The sequence below is a fragment of the Pyrus communis genome, chromosome 14 (genome assembly GCF_963583255.1).
Source record: "Pyrus communis chromosome 14, drPyrComm1.1, whole genome shotgun sequence".
NCBI classification, from domain to species: domain Eukaryota; kingdom Viridiplantae; phylum Streptophyta; class Magnoliopsida; order Rosales; family Rosaceae; genus Pyrus; species Pyrus communis.
Window position 1 is genome coordinate 6,593,678 of NC_084816.1, and position 25,027 is coordinate 6,618,704.

The 25,027-nt window shown below is 36.7% G+C and overlaps 3 protein-coding genes across 4 annotated transcripts; 1 reads left to right on the forward strand and 2 right to left on the reverse strand.

Moving 5' to 3' along the window:
* Nucleotides 1-58: 58 nt before the first annotated feature.
* LOC137716024 (small RNA-binding protein 11, chloroplastic-like) lies at nucleotides 59-1,212 on the reverse strand. 2 transcript variants are annotated; one of them, XM_068455413.1, is made up of 4 exons: nucleotides 999-1,212; nucleotides 851-919; nucleotides 643-734; nucleotides 59-308 (listed from the first exon to the last, which is right to left on the reverse strand). In XM_068455413.1, exons 1-4 carry the CDS (start codon nucleotides 1,033-1,035, stop codon nucleotides 237-239), a joined length of 270 nt encoding a protein of 89 aa, XP_068311514.1. In that variant the 5' UTR covers nucleotides 1,036-1,212; the 3' UTR covers nucleotides 59-236. The 2 variants fall into 2 exon arrangements, with proteins under 2 accessions (XP_068311514.1, XP_068311512.1); XM_068455411.1 differs by having other exon boundaries at nucleotides 628-734; nucleotides 999-1,209.
* Nucleotides 1,213-2,985: 1,773 nt separating this feature from the next.
* Nucleotides 2,986-9,864, reverse strand: LOC137715870 (probable histone H2B.1). The gene is made up of 2 exons (XM_068455223.1): nucleotides 9,322-9,864; nucleotides 2,986-3,691 (listed from the first exon to the last, which is right to left on the reverse strand). Exons 1-2 carry the CDS (start codon nucleotides 9,758-9,760, stop codon nucleotides 3,258-3,260), a joined length of 873 nt encoding a protein of 290 aa, XP_068311324.1. The 5' UTR covers nucleotides 9,761-9,864; the 3' UTR covers nucleotides 2,986-3,257.
* A 9,100-nt stretch (nucleotides 9,865-18,964) lies between these two features.
* On the forward strand, nucleotides 18,965-20,229 carry LOC137715297 (small ribosomal subunit protein uS8z/uS8w). The gene is made up of 4 exons (XM_068454572.1): nucleotides 18,965-19,055; nucleotides 19,171-19,345; nucleotides 19,443-19,603; nucleotides 19,777-20,229. The coding sequence occupies exons 2-4, from the start codon at nucleotides 19,213-19,215 to the stop codon at nucleotides 19,873-19,875; spliced, it is 393 nt and encodes a 130-aa protein (XP_068310673.1). The 5' UTR covers nucleotides 18,965-19,055; nucleotides 19,171-19,212; the 3' UTR covers nucleotides 19,876-20,229.
* The last annotated feature ends 4,798 nt before the right edge of the window (nucleotides 20,230-25,027 follow it).

A 25,027-nucleotide genomic window follows, 5' to 3' on the forward strand; every position in this document is an offset into this window, starting at 1 on the left:
TTATCGAGAAACTAAACTTATTGAGGAAACTAAACTATATATAAGAGAAACAAACAAGAATAGTAATCTCATCGTTTAGTATAAGCAAAGTTGAATTCTCAATCCCTATGGTAATCTGATTTGAGTTCAATCCTAAACCATTCCATTTTCGTCGATCCAACCGGCCAACACTGAAAGTTACAAAGTATGTGGCATGAAGACATATTGAACAAGACAATGACTAGGTTAACTTCCTCTCAAGAATAGGTATCGTTTTCATGCCTTCCAGTCTGGGCAACTTCAACAAAAATCAGCCTCCCATCAACCATCTGGACAAATTATCAACAAGGAAAGATTTCAGAAGAGAACGATGTCGAAAAAGCACAACATAACAAAGGATACTGGCAATTTGATCAACCAAACACACGCATTCAGGGATAAAAGACCAGAAATTCTTGACAAACTGCAGTCCATAGCATCTCTATCAATTCAATTTGACTAATTTCAATATTAAATTGAAAAACAAACAAATTTACATAATTTAACAGCATAAGAACACTTCTGATACGAGTGAATTAACCACTTTAATCTGAAAAAATATGTGTTTGTGAATTGGGTTTTGTTTTTCCCATAGAGAGAGGAAATTACCCTGCCATTCATTACCTTCAAAGCTTTTTGTGCCTCAACATCTGACTGGTAAGTAACAAAACCAAAACCTTTTGGCCTATCAGTTCGACGATCCATAATTAACCTGGCTAAACAAACAAATCAAAAAGGAAAAACTAGTCACCAATTTTCCACAAATTACAGAGTAAAAGAAAAGAATTAGAGAAAATTAATATGGAAAAAAAAAAAAAAAAAAAAAAAAAACCTTCTGTAACATTTCCAAAAGGAGAAAACAATTTCCTGAGCTTTTCACTGGAAGTGAACGATGATAACCCTGAAAAACAAATCCAGGAAATCAGAACACAAAAACCCAAAACATAAAATTTGAGAGAGAGAGAGAGAGAGGAGATTACTGCTGACGAAGAGCTGCGAGCCTAATCTTTTGGCCATCTCTGTGTGTAAACCCAAATCCCAGATTTCTATTTCTTTTGATATAAAATAATGAACGAGCAGTTTTTGCACGTTTAAGCTAAATTGGGAATTTAGGGTTCATCACTTTGAAGTTGTAAATTTGTAATCTCACTTGTGCCCAGATGTTACATATCTGTTGGGCTTCATTGGGCTTTGTTTTTTGCTAACCATCCGGCTCATATTCGGAAGGAGCTCATCCAATGTCTGCCACGCTCAAATTAATTTGAGTTAACAAAAAACAAAATCTACACAAAAACAAATGAACACTTGCAAATCAAAATTTAAATCTCCTCATTTGCATCTATGCATTAGAGCAAAAATAAATTCTATGCATATGATCTCCAATCTTGGAGATGCTCTTAAGCCTCTTAGTTCTCTCTTCACCCAAACAAGGGACTTTTATTTTCTATTTTCTTTTTCTTATACTAGCTATAGGATTTGTTTGAAAATACTTTTAAAATGACTAAAACAACTTTTGGTGAAAGGTTTTTTGAGTTTTAAAAGCACTTGAAGTGCATTTCGAAAGAACCACCAATTACGTGCTCCTTCCGAGAAGCATTTCAAGTATTTTTTCAGGATTTACTTGCATTTTAACTCTCAAGGTTGGTTTCATAATAACTTCATCAAAATCGCTTTCAGTCATTTTATTTCCAAACACACCCATACACATCAAGGCAGCAAATGCAAGTACCATATCATATGATATAATATTATGTAAAGAGAAACTTATAATTAATTCAAAATGTCACAATGAAGTGTAATAAATTTAAATAACTTTATTTTTTTTCAAAAAATAAATTTGTTAGATTAGGGAGCCGACGAGGTTCAAACTCACGTCGTGGTGCAAGGGCAACACTCCTCTGCAGTCTCCACCACTATGGTAGAAGTCCACTTGCTATTGTTAGTTTATTCATAGTTTTATATATTCATACAATTGTATATTAAATTTGGTAAACATATGGTATGTACTAAATATTTAGAAAAAAAAAATGATAATTTGCATATCTGAAAAGGTTAGAGAATATTAAAACTAGTAAAATATATCAATTTTAAAAGTTTTTGAGATTATTCTGATTTCGAAAAAAAATTGGAATTGAGATTGGAAACCTTGTGGGGTGGATGTAATATTCACCCATTCTAAACAATGTACATTAGAGTACATGTTTTCTATTTAAAACCTTTCAATTTCTAATAATCACGTAAAGATTATTCTTAATCCATTTGAATTTGTGATCAATTATTTATTCAAATGTATCAAGTAAATGCACATTTCATCATGAATATATTATTTGTGTTCCAAAACCGTCGATATTTCCTCAGACATTTGAAATTAAATGATTAAACAACCTCCGATTAGAATGATTTCTTTTTTAATGATCTTTATCTGTCAAAAAATTCAACCGACTTTGATTATAAAATTTATATACTAAAATATTTTATCCGCTAGGGCGGATGTAAAAGATGCATATACCCTTATCATGGGTGGATGCAATAATCATCCTTTTTATTAAAGATCGATGATATTCACCCATTATTAATGGGCACGATTGTGAAGAATTTATGTTTAAAGATCCGCTGAGAAGTTACAATTAGATGGAATGGCGTTCGTGATCATCGCAATGCAGTTCTGACAAAACACGAACACAATTGGAGAATCATACACCTAGAGTTCGATAGTATTCGATGACTAAAAACCCTCAATTCGAAGGTTGATTTCTTCTTCGAAAGAACGAGCTCTGAAGCTCCGATAGGGAAGTAACCCCAAGATAGTGTTGCAACTAAGAACAAAGAATTCAACTTACTTGGTTGGAAAAGATATCGAACCAGCAGGACGATCAAGAACACCAATCACAATCGGAATTCTTAAATGTGAGAACCAAAATCCCACAAAACTAATAATATTTCAGAAAAATAAAAACTGAAGCAACAGAGGCAACGAGTAGCAATTTGATTTCAGTTGGGCATTTCATCAAACAAGCTTCGCAATTGAAAACCCCACAAGAAAGATATATATAAGCACCAAGGATTATATGAACCACAATCGTATTTCATTTCCTACCAAGATACAGATCGAGATCCAAATCAACGTAAATTCACAAAAAATTGAAAGCAAAATACACATTTACTAATTAAAACCCTAACCCTAGACCCATACGACTTGATTTCAAGTACCAGACATTGAACCCACAAACCCTAACCCTTCAAGAGCTGGTAAACTTAGTCACGGCCTTGGTCCCTTCCGAAACAGCGTGCTTGGCGAGCTCACCAGGGAGCACGAGCCTCACAGCGGTCTGGATTTCCCGGGAAGTGATCGTCGGCTTCTTGTTGTACCTCGCGAGCCTGGACGACTCCTGGGCGAGCTTCTCGAAGATGTCGTTGATGAAGCTGTTCATGATTCCCATGGCCTTGCTGGAGATCCCGATGTCAGGGTGGACCTGCTTCAGCACCTTGAAGATGTAGATCTTGTAGGTCTCCACGCTCTTCTTCGATCTCTTCTTCTTCTTGTCTCCGGCGGCTGCTCCGGCCTCCTTGGGGAGCTTCTTCCCGGCCTTGGGCTTCTTCTCGGCGGGGGCTTTCTCCGCCACGGCGGACTTCTTCTCCTCTGCTGGCTTCTTCTCGGCGGGCTTCTTTTCGGCTTTAGGCGCCATTGATGGAGGTGGGTGAGAGAAAAGTTCTCGGATTTGGGGATTTTTCGATTTGGATTGAAAGACTGTTGAGAATTGGATATTTTTGAGATGGACTTAAGAGGCGAGGAGAATGTGTTTTTATACAATGGGAGCGGTTGGATTCTATTGGCTAAAGTAGTTTGACGGGGATCGCTGTCTGGGATGTGGTTTTGGCCGTGGATTGGGTTTGGGAAAATTCAAAAATTGACGGTTGCGATGTGTTAAGCTGGATCAAGCGGATTGGTGCCGGATCGGTGAGTTCAAGTGGAATTGGACGGTGGATACTTTCTGTATGAAATTGACAACGGACGGCCGAGATGAGGGACTGATCGATGACGTCATTTGGGTGTAGTTCTTTTTACGGAGGATATCAAAAGGCAAATTAGAAATATCAAATAGAAAAGTTTGGGTGACATCTGATAAAATTTTAAAAAAGAAAAATTCATTAAAATTATACAATATTTTACAACAAAAAATAATAAAAGAACTGATTCTTACCGACTGTGAACTTGGTTTATATCCCCAACTAGATTGGAAACCTTAAAACAATTGTACATGAGAAATGAGTAGAAGATTCTCTTAAGAGCAATTTCAGCGTTACAAGGGCATTCCAAGGCAACTCACTATTGAATAGCCTTCAGTGAACAGCAACTGCCTTTAATGAACAGTAATTGCATTTTGCATCTCCACCTCTTAAACTGAATAGTTATAACAATAGGCAATAAAATATTAGTATTTTTATTTTTATAAAATAATAAAAAATAATTTTATTTGTAATTTCATATTGGATTTTTAATCAGTCTCGTTGTACCATGTGTCATTAAATAAGAAATTAAACCCAAAGTATTTGAGAAAATATAAAATTATGGTGTAAGTTGGAAGATAATAATAACATATTTATATAAAAATTAAATCAATTTTTTTTTCAGATTATTTTATTAAGTTTTTACTTTTATTAATTTTTTACATTTTTTTATTAATTTTATATTATGGCTGATGTCAGCCATGATTGGAGCCGGGCCTCTCACTCGGGCCCCCCTCAGCCGACACGCTCGCACGGGCCATTAGGTCAGAAAAATCGTAGGTCCATCGGGCTACTCCCCTCGTTGGAGTTGCTCTAAAGTGAAACTTTTTATGAACTTTGTCCCCTTATGTTTTTAATATAATGTTTTATAATGTTGACGATACAGAAATTGATGTTAAAGTATAAGGTGACAAAGATTCCATGAAGAAGCCCACTATAAGAGAATCTTTTTAGCATTTCTCAATTTTGAAATGTTGTATTAAGAGTAAAGCACTTCCACCATGCTTAATTGCCTTGTGGATACTGGATAGGCCCCAAATCCATTGCAATCCACCCCCAACCCCAAAACTCCTCTAGCCACCTTGGGCAATTGGGCTAAGAAAAGCCAACCAAGACGTTAGGCGAAAATCTAAGGGTCAAGCCCCTGGATGGATGTGATGTCAGCCATGTTCTAAAAAAATTTGCATCAGGCGTGTGGGCAACACGAGCCAGCGGGCGCGTCTCCGACATATTATCAAACGATGGGGCTCACATGTCAACCCCACTCAATTACCGTTGAATCTAGACCATTTGATTTCTAAATCAACGATTCTCGTTTTTTGGCTTAAAAAAAATTAGAAATGTAACGCTGGGCCACGTGTCACAATCTGGACTATTAGATTTCAATTTTTTTGTGATTCAATGGTCCAAATTAATTAAGTTAATAAAAATTTGAAAAATAATCAAAAATCTGAAGAAAAAAAATATCAATAATTTTTGAAAACTATATATTTTTTTAAATACCTTGCCATTTTCTCCCACCTTACATCATATTTCAATATTTTCAACGATTCTAGACAGGTAAGGACACGTCGCGCGATGGAATTGATTAAAAATCTTATTGAAATCTATCCACAAAAATTGTACTTTCAGATAATGACACGTGTCTTGACGAGATCAGTTAAAAATCCTATTCAAAATTAAACATAAAATTATTTTTTATTATTTTATAAAATAAAAAATACTAATATTTTAATACAAATTGTCTGGGCTATTCAGTATTGCGGTGGAGATGCCATAAGTAATAATTGTTCATTAAAGGTCGTTACTATTCTCTAGGGGATTGAATTGCCTATTGTCAAGGAGAGCCTTTACAAGTGCTCTTAAAGCAACTCCACTGTTGCTAAGGCCTATTCACTATTTAATCCACCCAATGAACAACAACTACCCTTAATGAACAGTAATAGCCTTTTGCATCCCCACCCCTACACTGAATAACCCTCACAATAGGCAATAAAATATTAGTATTTTTTTTATTTATAAAATAATACAAAATAATTTTATTTGTAATTTCGGATAAAATTTTTAATCGTTCTCCTTGAGCCACGTGTTATTATCTGAAAAGACAATTATTGGTGATGGATTTTGATAAGATTTTTATCCAATGTCGTCATGTCACATGTCGTTACCTTTTCAGAATCGTTGAGGATAGATTTCCGATAAGATTTTTAACCAATCACGTCGCGTCACGTGTCACAATCTGTTTAAAATCTTTGATAATAGATTTCGATCAAATTTTGTTGGAAACAAAAATTGGATTGAAACTTTGAGAGAAAGATAGGAATGTAGTTGAAAGTAGTTGATAAAATATGAAATTGTGGTGTAAGGTAGAAGATAATGAGAAGGTATTTATAGAAAAGTAAAATCAAATTTTTTTTTTTTTTTGGATTTTTATTAATTTTTTACAATTTTTTAAATTTTTTTATTCACATAATTAATCTCTGCCGTTGGATTAAAAAAAATTTGAATGCCAACACTCCAGATTATGCCACGTGGCACAACGGTAATATTTCGGAATTTAAATTGTTTTTTTTAATTTATAAAGGCGAATAACGTGGACCGTTGATCTCAGATCCAACGGTTGAAATTAAATAAGGTTTTAAATTTTTTTTTACCTTTGGAAATCCAACGGTCCATAAATTGTTGCCGTTGAAATCCAACGGACGTGGGCAAGCCACATGGCCTCCCCAACGGTAACATTTTCAGAAACGCGCCGCAGGCCCTAGGTCTGAAACCTTGTTGGCCCAAGCGCCTGACACAAAAAATATATAAAACGTGATTGCCGTCAGCCTTGAACAACGTGACCTTTGGTCTCTCGGGCCGTCTACTCGTGCTAGGCCTCTTCCTTGGGCTCGCTCAAGCTCAATCGCCAACAAACGCTGGACCTCCTTGCTCGGGCTATTGGGCCCAGTTTGATAGGCAGTCCATCGGGCTACAAGCCCCGCTGGAGCTACTCTTAGGAAGCTTCCAAAGAATATTTAACCTTTAAAGATGCTTTCTGTGCTGTACTGAGTGAGTGTATATGGTTGCTCAAATCTGAATGAAATTCCAGCAGAGTTGGGGAAGATGAAATCTCTAATAGGGCTAAATTTTGCTGAAATTCCAATATTACAAATAACTCATGAACACCGCTGGGATGGTCGAATCATTCATGAGGAGAAATCCAGAAAATATTTGGGTCCTTCGGATGATGCTTTTCTGAAAATAACTCATTAAAAGATTTTGCTAACCTGCCCTATTGAAACAACTAGAACTGAGCAAAAATCCATTTTGTGGTCCACCCGGTTGCATCCAAGGTCTTACGTCATTTTCTCCAAACTTGTTGAGATCGAATGTTTGTACAAGTTTCAACCAATTGGAAGTTGTGATGCAGAAACAGTCCAGCTTAGCTTTTAGGTTCCTGCGATTACTTGAATTCCCAGGAAACCATTCCAATGTTATTCCCATGTAGGACTTCCCTGCTTGGTAAGCTGAAAGAGGATATCAACTTGTTATTTAGGCATACCGAGGCCAATAAGATCGACAAGCATGCCGTCCAGGTCTCTCTCTCTCTCTCTCTCTCTCTCTACCATAAAAGTGAAGGCCCCTCATATCTTTTACTGTGCCATCACTTCAGGTCTCCGGATTTGAGGCTTGAACGTCCTCTCTGTATATACAAACATTGCTCATTACGAATGTACTACTAACAACGATAGTAAAGATGTTGGGGTTTGCAGCCCATTGAATCCAACAATGACTACAGTTTTTAGTAAGTGAACAAATCTGAAGTGGATCCATGAACCATCATGCCTCTGCTTTCCAGATAGGGGAGAAGAGTATTCTTAAGCCATTGGAGTTTGGGGAACCAATTGAGAGATGGCAACGAAGTGAAAGTTCCCGATTTATGAGATCCTGGTTCCAAGTAAAAGAGGGGCATTCAGCTAATTGTGCACGAGGAAGAAAATAATATGCGCAGTACCCAACTTGAAACAACTGGTCCTTGTTTTTCCGATCATTTTTGGACGTTTGGCATAATACGAGTTGATGCCAAGAACATATCTCGTCTCCCATCGACCATTTGAAAGGAGAAAGAAGACGTTCAGTGATTGCTTCATTCGGTTTTGTTCAATGACAAATTTGGGAACTCCGATCAAGAGAAAGAGAAACCAAAACGCTCAACGATTTACAAGGAAAGCAGCATGATACTCTCACGCAATCAGCTATTTCAGATTGTCTCTGCAGCAGCAGTGGCAGGTACGAACATCAATTCAATTTGCTAGCTTGGTTGGTTCGTGTTTTACTACCCAAATCCATAGAAAACTTGCGAAGCCAATGACATAGTGGTGGCAAGGGCGAGGATTACTAGTGTCTTGTTTCAGATCATTGCTTCTGAGTACAGGTCTTGCAAAATTTCTGGCACCAGCGAAACTGAAACCAAGTTTGAGCCAACCGATCGAATCAACGTGTAGATTGAAATTTTAGCTCCCCGTCGAAAACTAACTGATGTGGTTATAAGTTCATTCTATACCGAACCCGACTGAATTAGGATTATATACATTCTAATATGTAGAATCAAACTGAAATAGGGTTATATACATTCTAATATGAGAAGGGATCATTCGAGCGTATCTAGGTACTAGGAAATTACAAAATTAAACACAAACAAAAACGTTGCCGCCCAAATTAATTGGTGGTGCCATTGAAATAGCGTCTAAAATCCCTACTTTCCTTTGATATTCTACACATTTGCATAATTCTCATTTCTTAATGTGGGAAATGAAAAACATGAGCACAAGAAACAATCATCACTAAGACTGCTAATGACATTGAAAAAGGGCTCAAGACAACCAAACATTTTGCCGAAAACCAGGTGAATTTTTCGAACACCGTTAGGACAAAATCAAACGACACCACCGATTACATTTCGGTGGGACATTTTATCAAACACCATCCGGGCTAAAGGGGTCTCACCACATCAAAGTAAAACTCAAGCAAATGCAAATATTCAACAAATTTATGTTACTCAAATCCTGATTTTCAGTTTTAAACACCAAAGTAAGGAAACGGGCTGTTCTTTTCGAATTCAAGAGATTACAGAATCCAAATTCATCAATCCATGCCACCACAAATTTCAGATCATTGTATTTAATCCAAAAGATAAGAAATTACATATCTACTAACCAGAAACCCTACATACTAAACACATAAAGATCCACTTTTCCAAGCCCTAAAAGACGCAGACGACCAACAGAACAGAACCCACCACACTTCAAGAGCTGGTAAACTTGGTCACCGCCTTAGTCCCCTCAGACACCGCATGCTTAGCGAGCTCACCGGGAAGCACCAATCTCACAGCAGTCTGGATCTCCCGGGAAGTGATCGTAGGCTTCTTGTTGTACCTCGCAAGCCTCGACGATTCCTGGGCGAGCTTCTCGAAGATGTCGTTGATGAAGCTGTTCATGATTCCCATGGCCTTGCTGGAGATCCCGATGTCAGGGTGGACCTGCTTCAGCACCTTGAAGATGTAGATCTTGTAGGTCTCAACGCTCTTCTTCGATTTCTTCTTCTTCTTGTCTCCGGCGGCGGCTCCGGCCTCCTTCGGGAGCTTCTTCCCGGCCTTGGGCTTCTTCTCAGCGGGGGCTTTCTCCGCCACAGCTGACTTCTTCTCCTCTGCTGGCTTCTTCTCGGCGGGCTTCTTCTCAGCTTTGGGCGCCATTGGAGTGGTGGGAGAAAATTAGGGTTCGGGAATTTGGGGGTTTTCGAAAGCGAAGTGATATAGTTCAATTAAAGAGGGATAGAGTCTCGATGAAGATTATTTTGTGTGTGAATTGAACTGGAGGAATGCATTTGTTTATATAGAGAGAAGTCCGCTGTTGTTATTGGTCGGTAGGGGTTTCACGCGGATCGCTGATGTGTATCATATTCTGGCCGTGCGATTTGGTTTTGAAAAAGTTTAGGGATCGACGGTTGTCATAAGTGGGGACGATTACAGCGGATTCGGATGGATCGCTGAGTTGGCGTGTTACTACACCGCCGATTCTTTATGCATGATAGATTGTTGAGATATGTCATTTATACAGCCTCTCTAGCAATAAATGTTTTCTTAGGAAAACTAATAAAAAATGCATGAAAATTTTAAGTTTTAACGATAAGAATAAAATAAATGATAAAGTGAATAGTATCAGGATTGACTTTTTAGTGTAAAAATGTGATTTTTCGTTAAAGTAAATAATACAACGAATTTTTCGTTAAAACTTATTCTTTTTTTTACTTGCTTTTAAAGATGTTTTGTGGTAATTGTTTTATATTATGGTTATCAAGATATATTTTTAAATTCATCCATAAAAATGTGATTCAAAGAGGAATTTATAACTTTATTTTCATTGGGAGCGAGAACCTGGCACAACATGTAGTCTCTAACATTATCAGAAATTTACAAAATATAAAGAGAGAAGCACATAATCAAAAAGATTAAAAAAACTCAATGGAAGTGTGTGAAGTGAAATCGGTATGAAGATTTACCGTAACACTAACAATACCAAACTTGAGTACCTAAGAGCAACTCCACCCCTAAAGACTTTGCGCCAGCACCCAGCCTATTTATCCACTTCAGTGAATAATAATAGACCCTAATGAACAGTAATAGGCCAAAACATCTCCACCCCAAAAAAAATGTGCTAGCACCCAGTCTAAAAATGCGCTGGCACAAATAATCTCCACCCCTACAAAATGCGCTGGCACCCAATCTATTTAAAATATTAAATAATTTTTTAATAAATTAATAAATTAAAAAAATAGTTTTAATTTCGGATAGGATTTTTAACCAATCTCGTCACGCCACGTGTCATTATCCGAATGTACTATTTTGTGAATAGATTTCCGCTAAGATTTTCAACCAATCCCGACAAGCCACATGTCACTTCCTGTTTACAATAATTTAGGCAAAATTTCGATAAGATTTTCAACCAATCTTGTCACGCCACGTGTCATTATCCGAATGTACTATTTTGTAGATAGATTTCTGATAAAATTTTCAACCAATCCCGATACGCCACGTGTCACTTCCTGTTTACAATAATTTAGCCAAGATTTTGATAAGATTTTCAACCAATTATGTAGTGTCACGCGGCATTCTCCAGAGCCTCATCTTTTCATTTTTTGTCCATATAAACCCTACATCCCTACATCCTTCTTCACACTAAACTCAATCCTTTTTTTTAGCTCAAAATCCTTCTTTATCGTTTTCAAATCTTGAGTTCTTACAATGTCTTCTTCAAGGAGAGTGTATAAACAGTTGCAAGAGCAGCAAAAAAGGTTGTTGGCACAACAGGAAGAATTGGTCAATCTTGACGAAGGTGGAGGTAGAGATGAGGCCTTCGCAATGGAGGAGGATGAGGATGATCACCATAGAAGGCAGAGGGCCTCACATTCCCGCCGTATCATGGAAGCTGTGGGTCAGATAGCCAAACCCAGACGTGCGGCAAACATTGATAGAAGAAAGGAAAGACAGTATTAAAAAATGTGGGATAAGATAGTATTAAAAAATACGGGTGTAACACAAATAAATAAATTAAAATATTGATGGGCGTGGAATGCATATAAATTACATAAAAATTGCATAAGAAATTACATAAAAATTACATAAGATATTAAATAAATTAAAATATTGATGTGGGTGGAATGTATATAAATAAATAAAAATATTGTTACCTGATCCGCTAAACTTGTCCCACTACGCAGATTACCAGAAGTATGAGAGATGGCATTTTTCCAATAAGTAAAGGATGCGTTGAGTTTTTTCCAACGACCTTGAAGACCTTGATTAGATCTGGCATCTTTTCCATGTACATCGCAAAACGCTTTAGTAATTTTACTCCACATTTCTCGTTTATCCATCTCATTACTCGTAATCGGGTCATGAGTAGTGTGAACCCAACATTCACACAACATAACATCTTCAATGAGCTTCCACGAAGTCATTTTTTTCTCTCAAAGTGTACAAAATATTCAAATGTAGAAAGTGTAGAAAATATTGAAATGTGGACCATTGATTGTTGATCTGTGACGGGACGGTCCATTTTAAAAGTCAAATTTAAATTTTTTTTTACCGTTGCCTATAAAAACTAGCCGTTGGAAATCCAACGACTTTAAGGAGGGCCACGTAGCCCTCATCCGGGCAAACACAAGTGGGCTGACAAGCGGGCCCCGCCGCCTACACCCTTGTCTCCTACTCGCGCCTAGTCGCGAGTGTTCTGCACACACCAGCCAAATAGGTCGCTTCTGGGTCTGTCTGAAATGGGCTGGTCTGTTGCCTGGCTTAGGCTGGGTGTCAAGCTATTTTGCGGGCTGGAGCACTTGAACAGGGTGCTGGGCTATTCCATCTCTGGTGGAAGTGCTCTAAAGTAGAGCAAGGTTATTCAATTTGAGATGGCAGTAGGATTTCTTTGCTTTCAGTCCAAATTAGGAAGTAAATCTCCAATTTAAGCTCTGCCATTCCTACACAATTGACAAAGAATGAGGAAAATCAGGATGCATTCATAGACATGATTCCTTTTTCATGAGCAATTATAATAGCAAAATACACTGATCCAAACAATAATGCCTTTACAAAATAACACAACTTTCTTCGGATCAAAAACTTAAAACACAAAGAAATTTCATATAACAAAGAAATATAGGATATGTAGGCCCAAAAGAGTAACCCCATAACAACAAGACAAAACTTTATATTTTGAGGACTACTGCCTCCACCACACCAGCTGCGCCGCTATCGCAAATATGCCAAGACCACCAAGAAAGAGATGTTGGAGTATGCCTGAAAAACAATTGACGTGACAACACATAAGTAGTTATTCGAGCCAATCGAATGTCAAGTTATCGACCAAGGGCAAGTAAGAACATACATCAATTGAGTGTATGACTTAACAATGAATTAGGAAGGTTTATTATTGATTAGGATGAATCTAAGGAATAGCTTAGGTAGTAGGAACGGGATTGCATAGAGGTTCCAATCTTGAGATATGTATCCTACAAATCTTAAGTCCTAAAATATGTCCATAGACATAGGCTGAGTAAAAGGACCATCTATTATTTATTTTATTTTATTTTATTTTATTTTTTGAGAGAGAAAACGACTATCAAATATATGAAAAGGCGGTTTTTTGTCGTTTTTAGTAGTAAGTCTCAATCTAAGCATGTGGTGACATGAAATAGACATAAAGGTGCTCATCTATGAGATCGAGTTCATTGACCATTAACCAACCATAAAAGTGTACGAATGAAAGAATTATTTACTTGTCAATCGTACCATGCTTCTAAGTTATGGATGCAACTAGTTCTTAAATATGAGGCATCACTGGTTATCTTGTGTTAAGGAATGTGAGCTTTGGTCTCGCCTCAAAGCTCTCAAACAAAAGCAAAGCCCTATAATAGAGGTTCACGATCATGTGCATTTACATAGAGATATGTGAATGCATAACAAAAAATATGTCACATTCTAGGTAATTAAGAAGGTTGATAGACTAGTAACCAATTGACGATCTACCTCCAAAAGTCTTTGTTCAAAACAACATACATCAAGGCGATCATATTCATGCTTAGAATTTGATATTCTATGCTCTAAAATATAGTAGACAGAGGAACCTAATTGCATTGTAATCGTAACTAAGGTTTTAAATATGTGTTGTATGCATTCAAACATAGTCTGACTAATCTAGTTAGCAGAAATCCATTGCTAAATGTTACTATTCAGTTTGTGAATATTCCTACAAGGTTGAATTATACTGGTTACTAACTATGTAGAAACAAATAAATTTCTTTAATTAATCAAATTAACATTGCCAGCTTTAGTTGGAACCTACAAGGTGACACAAAATAGAATGATATTGAAGGATAAAATTGGTGAATGTTGAATTTAATATAAGTTGTTTATATTCAATACTTTTTTTTTTTATTTGATTAATTCATTTGGAGCTTATATTTATGGGTTAATCTCAGTTTATTACCTTAAAGTTTATTGGTTTTCAACATTTGGTACATGAAGTTTTTTTCATCCCAGAGTCATATCTCAAGTCTTAATTTTTGGACAGTCTCATACATTCGTTAAGTTGATTGTTAAGTAAGCTGCTAACTAGTGATGTGGTGCTCATGTGGACAATGACTGAGCACCACGTGTCATTAAGGGTCCATGTGGAAATTAAATTAAAAACTAAAAATTAGAAAATTAATTTAAAATTTTAAAACCTAAATCTTAACCATCTTCCATCGCTTAGACCCCTTATTCCTCATTTGTCTTCGCCAACTCGGTCTCCCTCTTCCGTCCCTCTCCCCACTTGCACTCATCATTCCCTCACCACCACCTCCTAACCTACCTATTCCTCCCCTAATCCTTCCATACCTGACCTGGATTCCTGATTTAGACTCTCCACCACCATGAAAACATGGAATTTGCAGGTGCGGCGAGACTGAGTTTTGTCTTCGCAGCGTGACAGGGGCAGCCTGATCTTTGGCCTAATCCTCTACCACCTGATTTCTCCTCCATAATCTGCAACCTTGCTCTCAAATTTGCCGACTCATTTCTACTTGAGCTTTGATGAATCGGTCACTGCAGTCCCTAACGGCAACAATAATTCATCATGCATTTGTTATCGGCCTTCTAATTATATCCAAGTACACCGTTGTTCTGGTGGATTCCGTCACAGTGAAGGGGATTGGGAGCCGGGGGGGGGGGGGGTGAGGTGGGAGATGAGGGTTGGGTGGGATATAAAGGAGAGAAGGGAGAAGGGGGTTGAGGAGTGAAGGAGGGGCAGATCGAACTTTTCCTTTGTGAGCAGGTTTCGAAGGAAGTCTGGAATTGGGTTTTTTTTTAAGAAAAACTAATGAAAAGGGCTTGAAAACTTTGAGTTTTAATGATAAGGACAGAATAAAGGATAAAATGAATAGTACCAGGATTGACTTTTTAGTGTAAAAATGTGGTTTTTCGTTAAAGTGAACAGTACTGTGGGCTTTTCGTTAAAACTCCTTTTTTTTTTACCAGAGGATGAGATCTTGCAGACGAGAAGAGAGGAGGAGACGACCTTCACCTTCATCCCCAAATTTCTAGGCGCATCTCTATGTGATTTCTTTGTCTCCATTGACCATTGTAGAGACATACTTTTTGAAAGGGCAATGAATTTGTCCATCCATGGTTTAGCATCGTTCTATAGAATCCAATTAACGGCTGACTTAACAGCTAACTTAACGGATGTATAAGATTGTATGAAAATTAAGACTTGAGGTATGACTTTGGATGAAAAAACTTCATTTATCAAATGTTTTTTTTTTTTTTTTTTTTTGTCATTAATTAAATTTGGGGGTGGGGGGAATCGAACCTGGGTGAGGTGGGAGTTTTCTTGGCTCTAGTGCCACTACAAATAGGATAGTAAATTGAAAATAACCCTATATTGATTATAAGTTTTTTTTTTTTTGAACAATCGATATTATCCACACCAAGAGAATAGGGGTGAGTTTAGTCTCACAATGTGCTAGCAATAATGTGATTCAAATTCACCTTTGACGAGAATTGAATTTAAGACCTTTCACTTACCAATGAAGAAAAATATCACTAACTGTAGTTTTAAGTGGCTTATTATAAGTTATTTGAACTAAAATAAATAAGGAATCTCAATCTAAAAGGAAAGATCATATTAATTAAATAAATAAAATAGAAGCAAACCAGGCTAAAGCCCAATGACAAAGGGTATGTGTGGTAAGCCCAAAGAAAGTGTCTCTTAAGGTATGCAGCACACATGTGAGATACAAGATTAAATTGAAATCTTACTGGCTTATAAAATTGTGCTATATATCCTAAAGGTCTTTAGACCTAGTGTTGATTTTTTACACATGGTGAAATCAAAAATTGAGGGAGAAGGAAATTAGATTTTCTATTCAAAGAAACTTAAAAATATAACACTACCCATTGCCGGATTCACCTGGAGGAAAGGGACCAATTGGTTCGTCACCATCCTGCTTCACCAGACAAAGATTAATTCGTGTGGGTATTAGTATAGGGCTAACAGTTAGGAGCCTAAACAACGAATTCATCTTCATATGAAATCTAGAGGCTGGAATTCTAAACTTAATTTAAATTTATGCATGTGTTCTTAAAATTGTATTGCATGAACATAAGCACGTCAATTAACCTAGATCACATGGATTAATTTAATAAGATTAAGACCTGGTTTGGTACTGAGGTGATTATGAAAAAAGCTGCTATCAAAACAAGCTGGGAGCTGTTTTTGTGTTTGGTAAACACTCAGCTTCAGTTTTTTTTCACAGTTTTGGATGAAAAAAAGCCAAAAACAAGAAGCTGCAAAACCCAGCTTTGAAAAACCGGCTTTTTTTCACATCTGTTTTACATAAAAGTTTACCAAACACTCTAATACTGCTTTTTTTTTTCTTTTCAAAAGCACTTTTACAAAAAAGTTTACCAAACACTCTGCTGCTTTATTTCACAGCTGCTTATTCTCACAGCACAGCAGAAGCAGCTTTTTTTCAAAGCACAACAATACCAAACCAGCCCTAAATTGAGTCCAACGTTTTGCTAACCATGCATGTAAATTATATTATATATGCTTATATCACATTGCCACGTTTCTACACACGTGTGTTGTAGTCCACAAACCAACAAAAGAAATTGGATGAACAAGATATGGGTGTGAGCGAGCCACTTGCACAAAAAAAGCTCCCCAAAATCCTTCAAATAGTGCTAATAACACTTTAATAGTCACCTAACACCAAATTGTGTCGTTAAGGAGACGCACTTAATGCACCGAGTAGAAAATATTGATGGTAGAAGAATGACCACGAGAAGCAACACTTAGGGGTGAGAAATTTTGCCATAAACTGATTTACCGACCGAACCATAAGGTTGGCTCATAATGGTATGATATATTTTTGGCATTTTTTTCATAATTGGTTGGGATTTTACCGAATTGACAATTAATGGCATGGCTTTGGTAATTGATTTTGTATGTCGGCGGTATGCCATTCCTACCACTATATATATATATATATATTTTTTTTTTTCTTTTCTATTTGGATATTTTAGGTATTTTTTACATAAATGACTCCTTAGTTTTAGGGTTTAAAAACTACATGCTTGACTTCTCCCTACTGCTATAAATCAGAATCTGATTGTCCATACTCTATGCCGCAAGCCAATTGGAATTGGGGTGCAGAGAAATTGATGGCATGGAATGCATGTGAGGCTCACTAATATACTCAATAACCATAGGGATCCCAAACTCCCATACGCGAAACGACTTGTCATCGCTGGAAGTAACAAACCTACGGTTATTGTCCACAAATGTAATCGTTTTCACAACACCCAAATGCTGATCATACTCTTGCAAACCTACGGTCATTATCCACACTTTCCTTATTTGCAAACCACCGGTTGTGCCATTTACCAACCGAATCAATCAATAATTTTGGCTAAACCGATTTTTGGCAACCGCAAGAAGACGATTGACTAGCGGTAACTGATTTTCAATAATTATGTATATGTGGCTGGTAGATGACACAAGAAATTTGGCACAGTTTGCCAACCGAACCCAGCCCTAGCAACACTTGAGCAAGAGTGGGACGTAAAAGCCTCTATGTAACATGAGCTATGAGAAATGAGACAAAATCTCAAATAACAGAAAAAAAAAAAAAAAAAAGAAGGCAAAAGAGATAAGGGGCGTGAAGTAGTTGAGATTAGCCAGTACAAAAATTTGTCATTGACTCCTACCCAAAAGTAGGAGCCGGCGGAAGGAATATCAGGTTTGTTTTTTTTTTTTTTTTTTTTTCCGCTTTCAACGAGACAGAGAAGGCCCTCGGATTTCTTTAGTTGATCTAATTCATAAATTTTAGTTATTTCATACGAATTTTAATTCCTTACATGCAAGTAAACGTGAGATAAGTTATGAGTTGGAACTTATTCTTGTTCTTTTTATTCCTATTATTGATAAGTACGCCAACTCTAAGTTCAAATCTGTATTAGTACTACAATGTATACTTACACTAATAGGGGTGTATTCAATTAGGATCTTGATGAATTTAAATAAATCGTTTTTATGAAGTTTACTTGATTTCTAGAGGTTTTATGTTAAATTTTGAGTGAATTCACTCAAGAGGAGATGTGAGACTTGAGAATGTTTAAAATATACTATGAAATCTCTTGAATTTCTTCGAATTTCCCAGCTTTTTAAAATCCTGATTGGATATACCTAAAATTTCATAAATTTTAGTAATTTTATATGAAATTTTAATTCCTTACATGCAAGGAAACGTCGGAGAAGTTATGAGTTGGAACTTATTCTCTTCCTTTTTATTCCTATTATTGATAAGTAAGCCAACTTTAAGTTCAAATATGTATTAGTACTACAATGTATACCTACACTAATACGAGCGTATTCAATTAGGATCTTGATGAATTCAAATCAATCATTTTTTATGGAGTTTACTTCATTTCTAGATGTTTTATGTTAAATTTTGAGTGAATTCCTTCAAACTCTCGGGGGAAGAGGTGAGACTTGAGAATCCTTAAAATATACTGCAAAATCTTTTTAATTTTCTCGACAATTTTTAAAAATTCTTTAAAATTAATTTCTAATTGAATACACATGAAGTGTTATAAACTCCTTTAAGATCCTGACTTAATATACCTGAACTTTTATAAAATTACTTAAAATACTGATTGAATATCTATGAATTTGTAAAATAATTAAAATATCTCAAATCCGAATTCACTTTAATTAAATAGAAAAAGCATAGTCGGTTTGTGGGCTTGCCCTTCTTCGATGTCTGTGACCCAATGGTCAACAAACTGGGCTTTGTCCCAACCCAAGTTCGCTCATCGTGTAAGGTTATTTTCGTAAAAGGGCAATCATCGGCTGAAAGCTGCTCACTCCGCACCACTTCAAAAACAAAACCCTAGCGCCTTTCCTCTCCAAACTTCATCAGCCAGCCGCCCCCGTCTGTGCTCGCAGGTAAAACCCAATTCTCCAACAATCTCCAAAATGTCCGAACAATTTAACACCTGCCCGGTATCCAAAACCCCATGATTTAATGACTGTAAATTTTGTTTCTTTTCTGTGCTTGCAGATCTACAGCTTTTGATTTCGTTTCCAGCTCGCACTTGCAGAAATGGTGCGCGTCAGCGTTCTCAATGACGCTCTGAAGAGCATGTACAACGCCGAGAAGAGGGGAAAGCGACAGGTCATGATCCGGCCGTCGTCAAAGGTCATCATCAAGTTCCTCCTGGTTATGCAGAAGCATGGTTCGTGTTTTTGAAATATTTTCGTTTGTTTTGGAATTTTGTGTTTTGATGGGTGCGATTTGTGAATTGTGATTGTTGGGTTTTGGGATTTGTATAGGATACATTGGGGAGTTTGAGTATGTTGATGACCATCGAGCTGGAAAGATTGTGGTTGAGCTCAATGGGAGGCTGAACAAGTGTGGGGTTATCAGTCCCCGATTCGATGTCGGTGTGAAGGAGATTGAAGGCTGGACTGCTAGGCTTCTGCCTTCCAGACAGGTCTGATTCTCTATCTCAATTACTGGGTTTTGGTCTGTCGTATTATATGAATTTTGTGGTGTTCAACTACGGATTGCTCGATTGTGCATTTTTGTGACTTAAAATGGTTATTGAGCATACTCTTTTTATAGTTTTGAACTTTTGATTATGAATGCAATGCGTATATTTTTCAGTTCGGATATATTGTGCTGACCACATCTGCTGGAATCATGGACCATGAAGAAGCTAGGAGAAAGAATGTTGGTGGCAAGGTCCTCGGTTTCTTTTATTGACACGATGAAGCACAACTTTAGGAACTTTTTGTGAAATTTTGGTTTCGTTTCATTTGTTTTTGCCAAAGGAAGAGAACCCTTTTTCTCACCAATGCTGGTTTGAAAAGTTTATTGTACTAGGATATTTAGTGTTATGTTTTGTTTTGATTGACTTTCATGTTATTGCAAGCCTCAATGTTAAAGTTACTTGGTATCCATCGGAAATGGCATTGTATTGGAATTTTATTCATCCTCGTTTCTATCTCCCCTGTCCACATCTCTGCCCTGCAGTTGAGTGGTTTCGTTTTGTTCAAATGCCACGGGAAAACATGTAAGCAGTTTTGAATCTTGCACCCTGAGATGCCTTTCACGTTATAGGTTGGCTTCTTTTATTTTATAAGAGCTTGCGATTCATGATTCAGTTGAACTATTTTGTGTTCGGGCATTGGCCAAGTGTGTTTTGTAGATTAGGTTTTGTTTGTTTGGCTTATGTTGGCTTAGGGTATTCTGTAGAGTAATTTTTGTCGAACGGCAGCACTGATGCCTTCAGTTCCTATAATACTTTGGAGGATCGTTGCTTGAGCATTGTTTTTTTAGACTAAGCTAGCGTTGGGAGACATCCTCTTAAACTATACTTTTACATTTGATATTGTTTTGGAGTCTAGCAAAGGAAATGAAGTATGCCATTGTAGGTTCTCGTGCTATTTCAAAGAGGTCTTAAGCCTTGAGAACTGCCAAGGGAGATGCATACGACCCTGGAGCAGGCACGGGCAACGGATACCCATGAGGTTTTGGGATGTGGTGCTGGTGCTGGTGCTGGTGGGTACCCAATGAGCCCGTTCGTGGATAAATGTTTGTTCGTGAACTTTATAAGGCTTCTTATACCGAGGCCCTTAAGCATTTGGTTTCGAAGCTCGATTTTAACTTGTCATCTACAATCAGGTCTTTAGGATTTGATTCTCTTTTTATGCCTTTACTTTGTCTTCTTTTATGTAGTGCTTTACAAAATGTCATCTCCGGAGTCCAGGTATATGGTATCCCACTCGACTTGTGAGTTATTTTACCTATTTGACTAGATAGTCTCTTACAGGTTTTAACTCCTACCGCGATAGGACTAACGAATATCTGTAGAAGTCATGGAAATGCAACCGAAATTAGTGGTTTGAATCTAGTGCTGCTGCGAGAAGGCAACTAGATTGATTCATCCATAATGAAACCCTCTATTTGCATCACATTTTTGGTTGTCCAACTCTTAGTTGAAATGAGTTCATTCGATTATTAATGGAACGAACAACAACTATGACAAGCAAATTTACAGTAACCCTGTAAGCAGTATAAAAACAGTGCCACATAACGACGGTACAAGAAGCTAGACAATGAACCTTTGGCACTAAGGGAGAGGCCAATGCTGACCGAGTGTGATCTCAACCTGCCCAAACTTGAGTTGGGATCCTCTTCGGACCTCACTGTTCGAAGCCTAAAGATCAGCAAATTTGGACCGTTCAAGAGAGAGAGATTTAGGCCTTTGATTTGTGCGAGATAGGTCAACGAAATGAGTTAGTGAGGATCATCGGGTTCAATTTGTTGATCCTTAGCTCCGAACAATGATATCCGGAGAGGACCACAACTCCCCAAAGTCCTACCAACAAAAGAACTCCACATGCTTGTGGGATCTTTCGTTTTCATATTTATTTTAAACCCCCACGTCCCAAACTTCCATTTACATCACCTCCATAATTACTGCATCCATCGCAATCTGTAACTACAAGTTGAGACTCCTTTTGCATGGACTTAAACTATTGGCCTTCGACGTTTAGGGTTTGGTTGAGGCGGAAGCCCTTTTCACTTGCACAATTACTTTTTCCTCCATCCAAACATAACATTCAATAAATTAAGAAAAACACTTAGTTCCGTATGTATAAATAGTTTATCCTTTTTGCTGACAATCAGTGCAAAGTAACGTTTTTTTAAATGTAAGAAGTCAAACAATATTTATTATTTCACAGATTGGTCACAAACAAGAAGAACAAAAAGAAAGATATCCAAGTGATCTATTACTATTAGTATTCTCACAACCACCATAAAAATTATAGCTTGCAAAAAAACCACCAACAATGTTTCTTCATTTCAAGCTTAAAACAACATGAAGGAAAAGAAACCAAAACCTTGTGCTACTACAAAAACCATGCTTTGCCAAAGAGTCCTTAGTTGCCCAAACATGTTCCAACTTTTACCGGCCACGATTCACGAACTCCTCCTCGCTGTCGTCCTCCTCCTCTCCACCACCACCGTTGCTCTCCCCGCCACACGTCCTCGTTGCCATGGCGGCCTAGAGCAGCAGTGGACGTACACCTAGATGGACGCCATGGATGGCCTTCCAAGGGGGAATGAGTGAGGGAGGTTTTGTGAGCATTAAAGGGAGGTTTGGTTTTGTGGTAAGAGTATCTTCCAAGCATATGCTTTCAGCATTAACTTGTTGATGGCCCATTCCTTTCCACCTTTAGTTACTTTTATGGGAGCATGGATGCAACTAAGGTGTAGGATCTTGCAATTTGCACTTGTCCCATTTTTCTATTGTATTTTGCCTTGTCACTTTGTTTTCCCTCCGATGACACGTGTGCAACAAAATGTGATGGCTTATTAACAAGAACAGTCACCAAATAAGACAAATTATATCATAGTTTAGTGTTAATTTTTTTTATTGATATTATAAAATATTGTGTAAAAAAAATGAAATGAAAGAGAGTTTATGGAGAGTCTCTCACTTTTGAAAGAATCTTCTTAGTATTCTCTTTTTTTTTTATTTTTTTTTATGAGTACATCGATATTTTTACATTAAGGGAGAAGAAGTGCGGCTAAGCTACATAATAAACAACCTAATTTAGTATCGAATTTGCCAACCTAATTTAGATTCAAACATAAGACTTCTTACTTTCAAGTGAAGACGAATATTATCGCATTATAGTATTGAGTGACTAGTGTTCTTTTTTTATTTACCAGAGAAAATTACTGCAGTCAGGGGTTGATCTTAAATTGGTGTGGGTGCTTTGCCCACCAACCCACCGTGATTAAACTGATGTACTTTTTCGCCCTCGTACAGTCATAACTACCAAAATTTGTTAAGGAAAAGAAATAACGAACGAGGTAACATGCCCAAAATCTCGTCGAAAAGATATAACGAAGGTCGTAACAACCTATATAAAATGATAGTTAGGCACGCCTAACCAATCTCATGACAAAAAAAGAAAGAAAAAAGAAGTAAGAGTTGGAGGTGAATCCCACCAAGAAAACCTAGAGCTAACCAGACTTTGCGAAAGCGTCTGCTGCTTGAGTATCGTCACGGAAAATATGAGCTTAAAAGTCCTAGGTCTAATTGGATTATTAATCTTCGTGAGTGACAGAGTAATTGGAATATAGTTTTTGTGAAGAAAACAAATTTAGGATTTAAGCTCATGTGATGAAGTCTGTTAGGATTTAGGCTTCCGTTATCTTCGTTAGTTGTTAGCATGTGAGCCACACATATGAGGCTAAAACGGAACTATCCATTAATTGTTAGCACCGCCTAACTTTAAAAACTTTATCTTTTTAGTCTTAGTGAGCCTCATGTGCTAACAATTAATGAAGAGTTCAATTTTGGGTTTAAATCCTAACATACTTTACGACATGAGCTTAAATTTTAATTTTTTTTTTTTACCACGTGAGCTATCTTCTGACTATTTTATCACACAATGACTAATAATCCAATTAAGCCAAAGTCGTAACTACTAATGATACTCATTGGATTAAATTGAACTAATCATGGATTTGATTTATTTTGTTAGGTTCCTGTCTACGGCCAGGCAGATAAATATTAGGTATGGCTTATCATGTTGCTGCTTCACAAAGCATGTGAGGCATATCATTTTGTATTAAAATGACACCAAAACCCAATCAATCATATTTCATTTGAGAGGCCCCTTGATTTAGTACAGCACAAATTTGGATATCCATGTAAACTTCCACTAACTCACTCCTTTCTCTGTCTTTTGCAGGTGTAAAGAGTTTTTCAAAAAGTTAAAGTCCTTGTTTTGTTATTAAGTTTGATGCAGATTTACCAGGAAAGATTCGAACTTGAATGCAAAAAATAAACACACTGTTTTAACCAACTGTCATATCCGTATCAGCCTAAAAACCCAATTTTTATCTTCTAATTTTTTGTCCTGGTATCTTGAAGATTGCTGACAAAAGCTAGTGCTGCTTTTGCCCTTAGGAAAATATTAACATTCATGTAATGGACCTACTGGTAATGGAAGACAATTAAAGATGAAAAACATGAATCCTGAAGATTTCTAAAGGCCCACAATATTCCTAGGAGAAATTTTATGGAAAATTTTTAGCTCAACCCCTATAATCTCACTTACACTCGACTTACTTTTTATATTTATTTTATTTTTTATTGAACAATTAATATCTCTTTAAATCTTAATTTACTACTTAAATTATCTTCACAAATCTATTTTACGTAAATTTATCTTTACACACATTTAAAAATAAAACTCAAGATCAAAACATTTGTTCTTTTCTCTCCTTCCAACAAGTCCATCGTCTTTCCTTTCAATTCTTCATGATTTAATAAAAATCAAAATCAAAATTAATAAGAATTGATGAGGATTAATTTATCCTTTAGGTTTACAAGAGGATGTTATAAAGCCATCATTTATGCGATTACCATGTTCAAAAAGCTTGATCTTCTAAGGCTAAGTTCCATAAAACCCAACTAACAAAAACAGAATTAATTCCTTTGACCAATCTTCTTATTCTGGTTAGCATCCAACTAGTGTGTTTATTACGATATGCAAATTGCACCAACCAACCATTCAAGTGGCACGGAATCATATATCAATATTGTAAAGTTTTAATAATACGTTGTGATTGTTTTTCTTATCAATCTCAGTCTAAAACGCACTTTTTATCAAAATTATTCCCATATAGGTGGGTTAGAAAATCTTTTGAAGCCATTCAAATGAAGTTAAGATCATACATGGCTGTAGATATATGTGTGTCTCATAATATTACGTTCTATTTATATTGTGCTTTAATCATCATTATGAGACTCACATGCATCAGTTGAACTATTTTGTACCCTGAGATGACATTCACGTTATAGGTTGGCTTCTTTTATTTTATAAGAGCT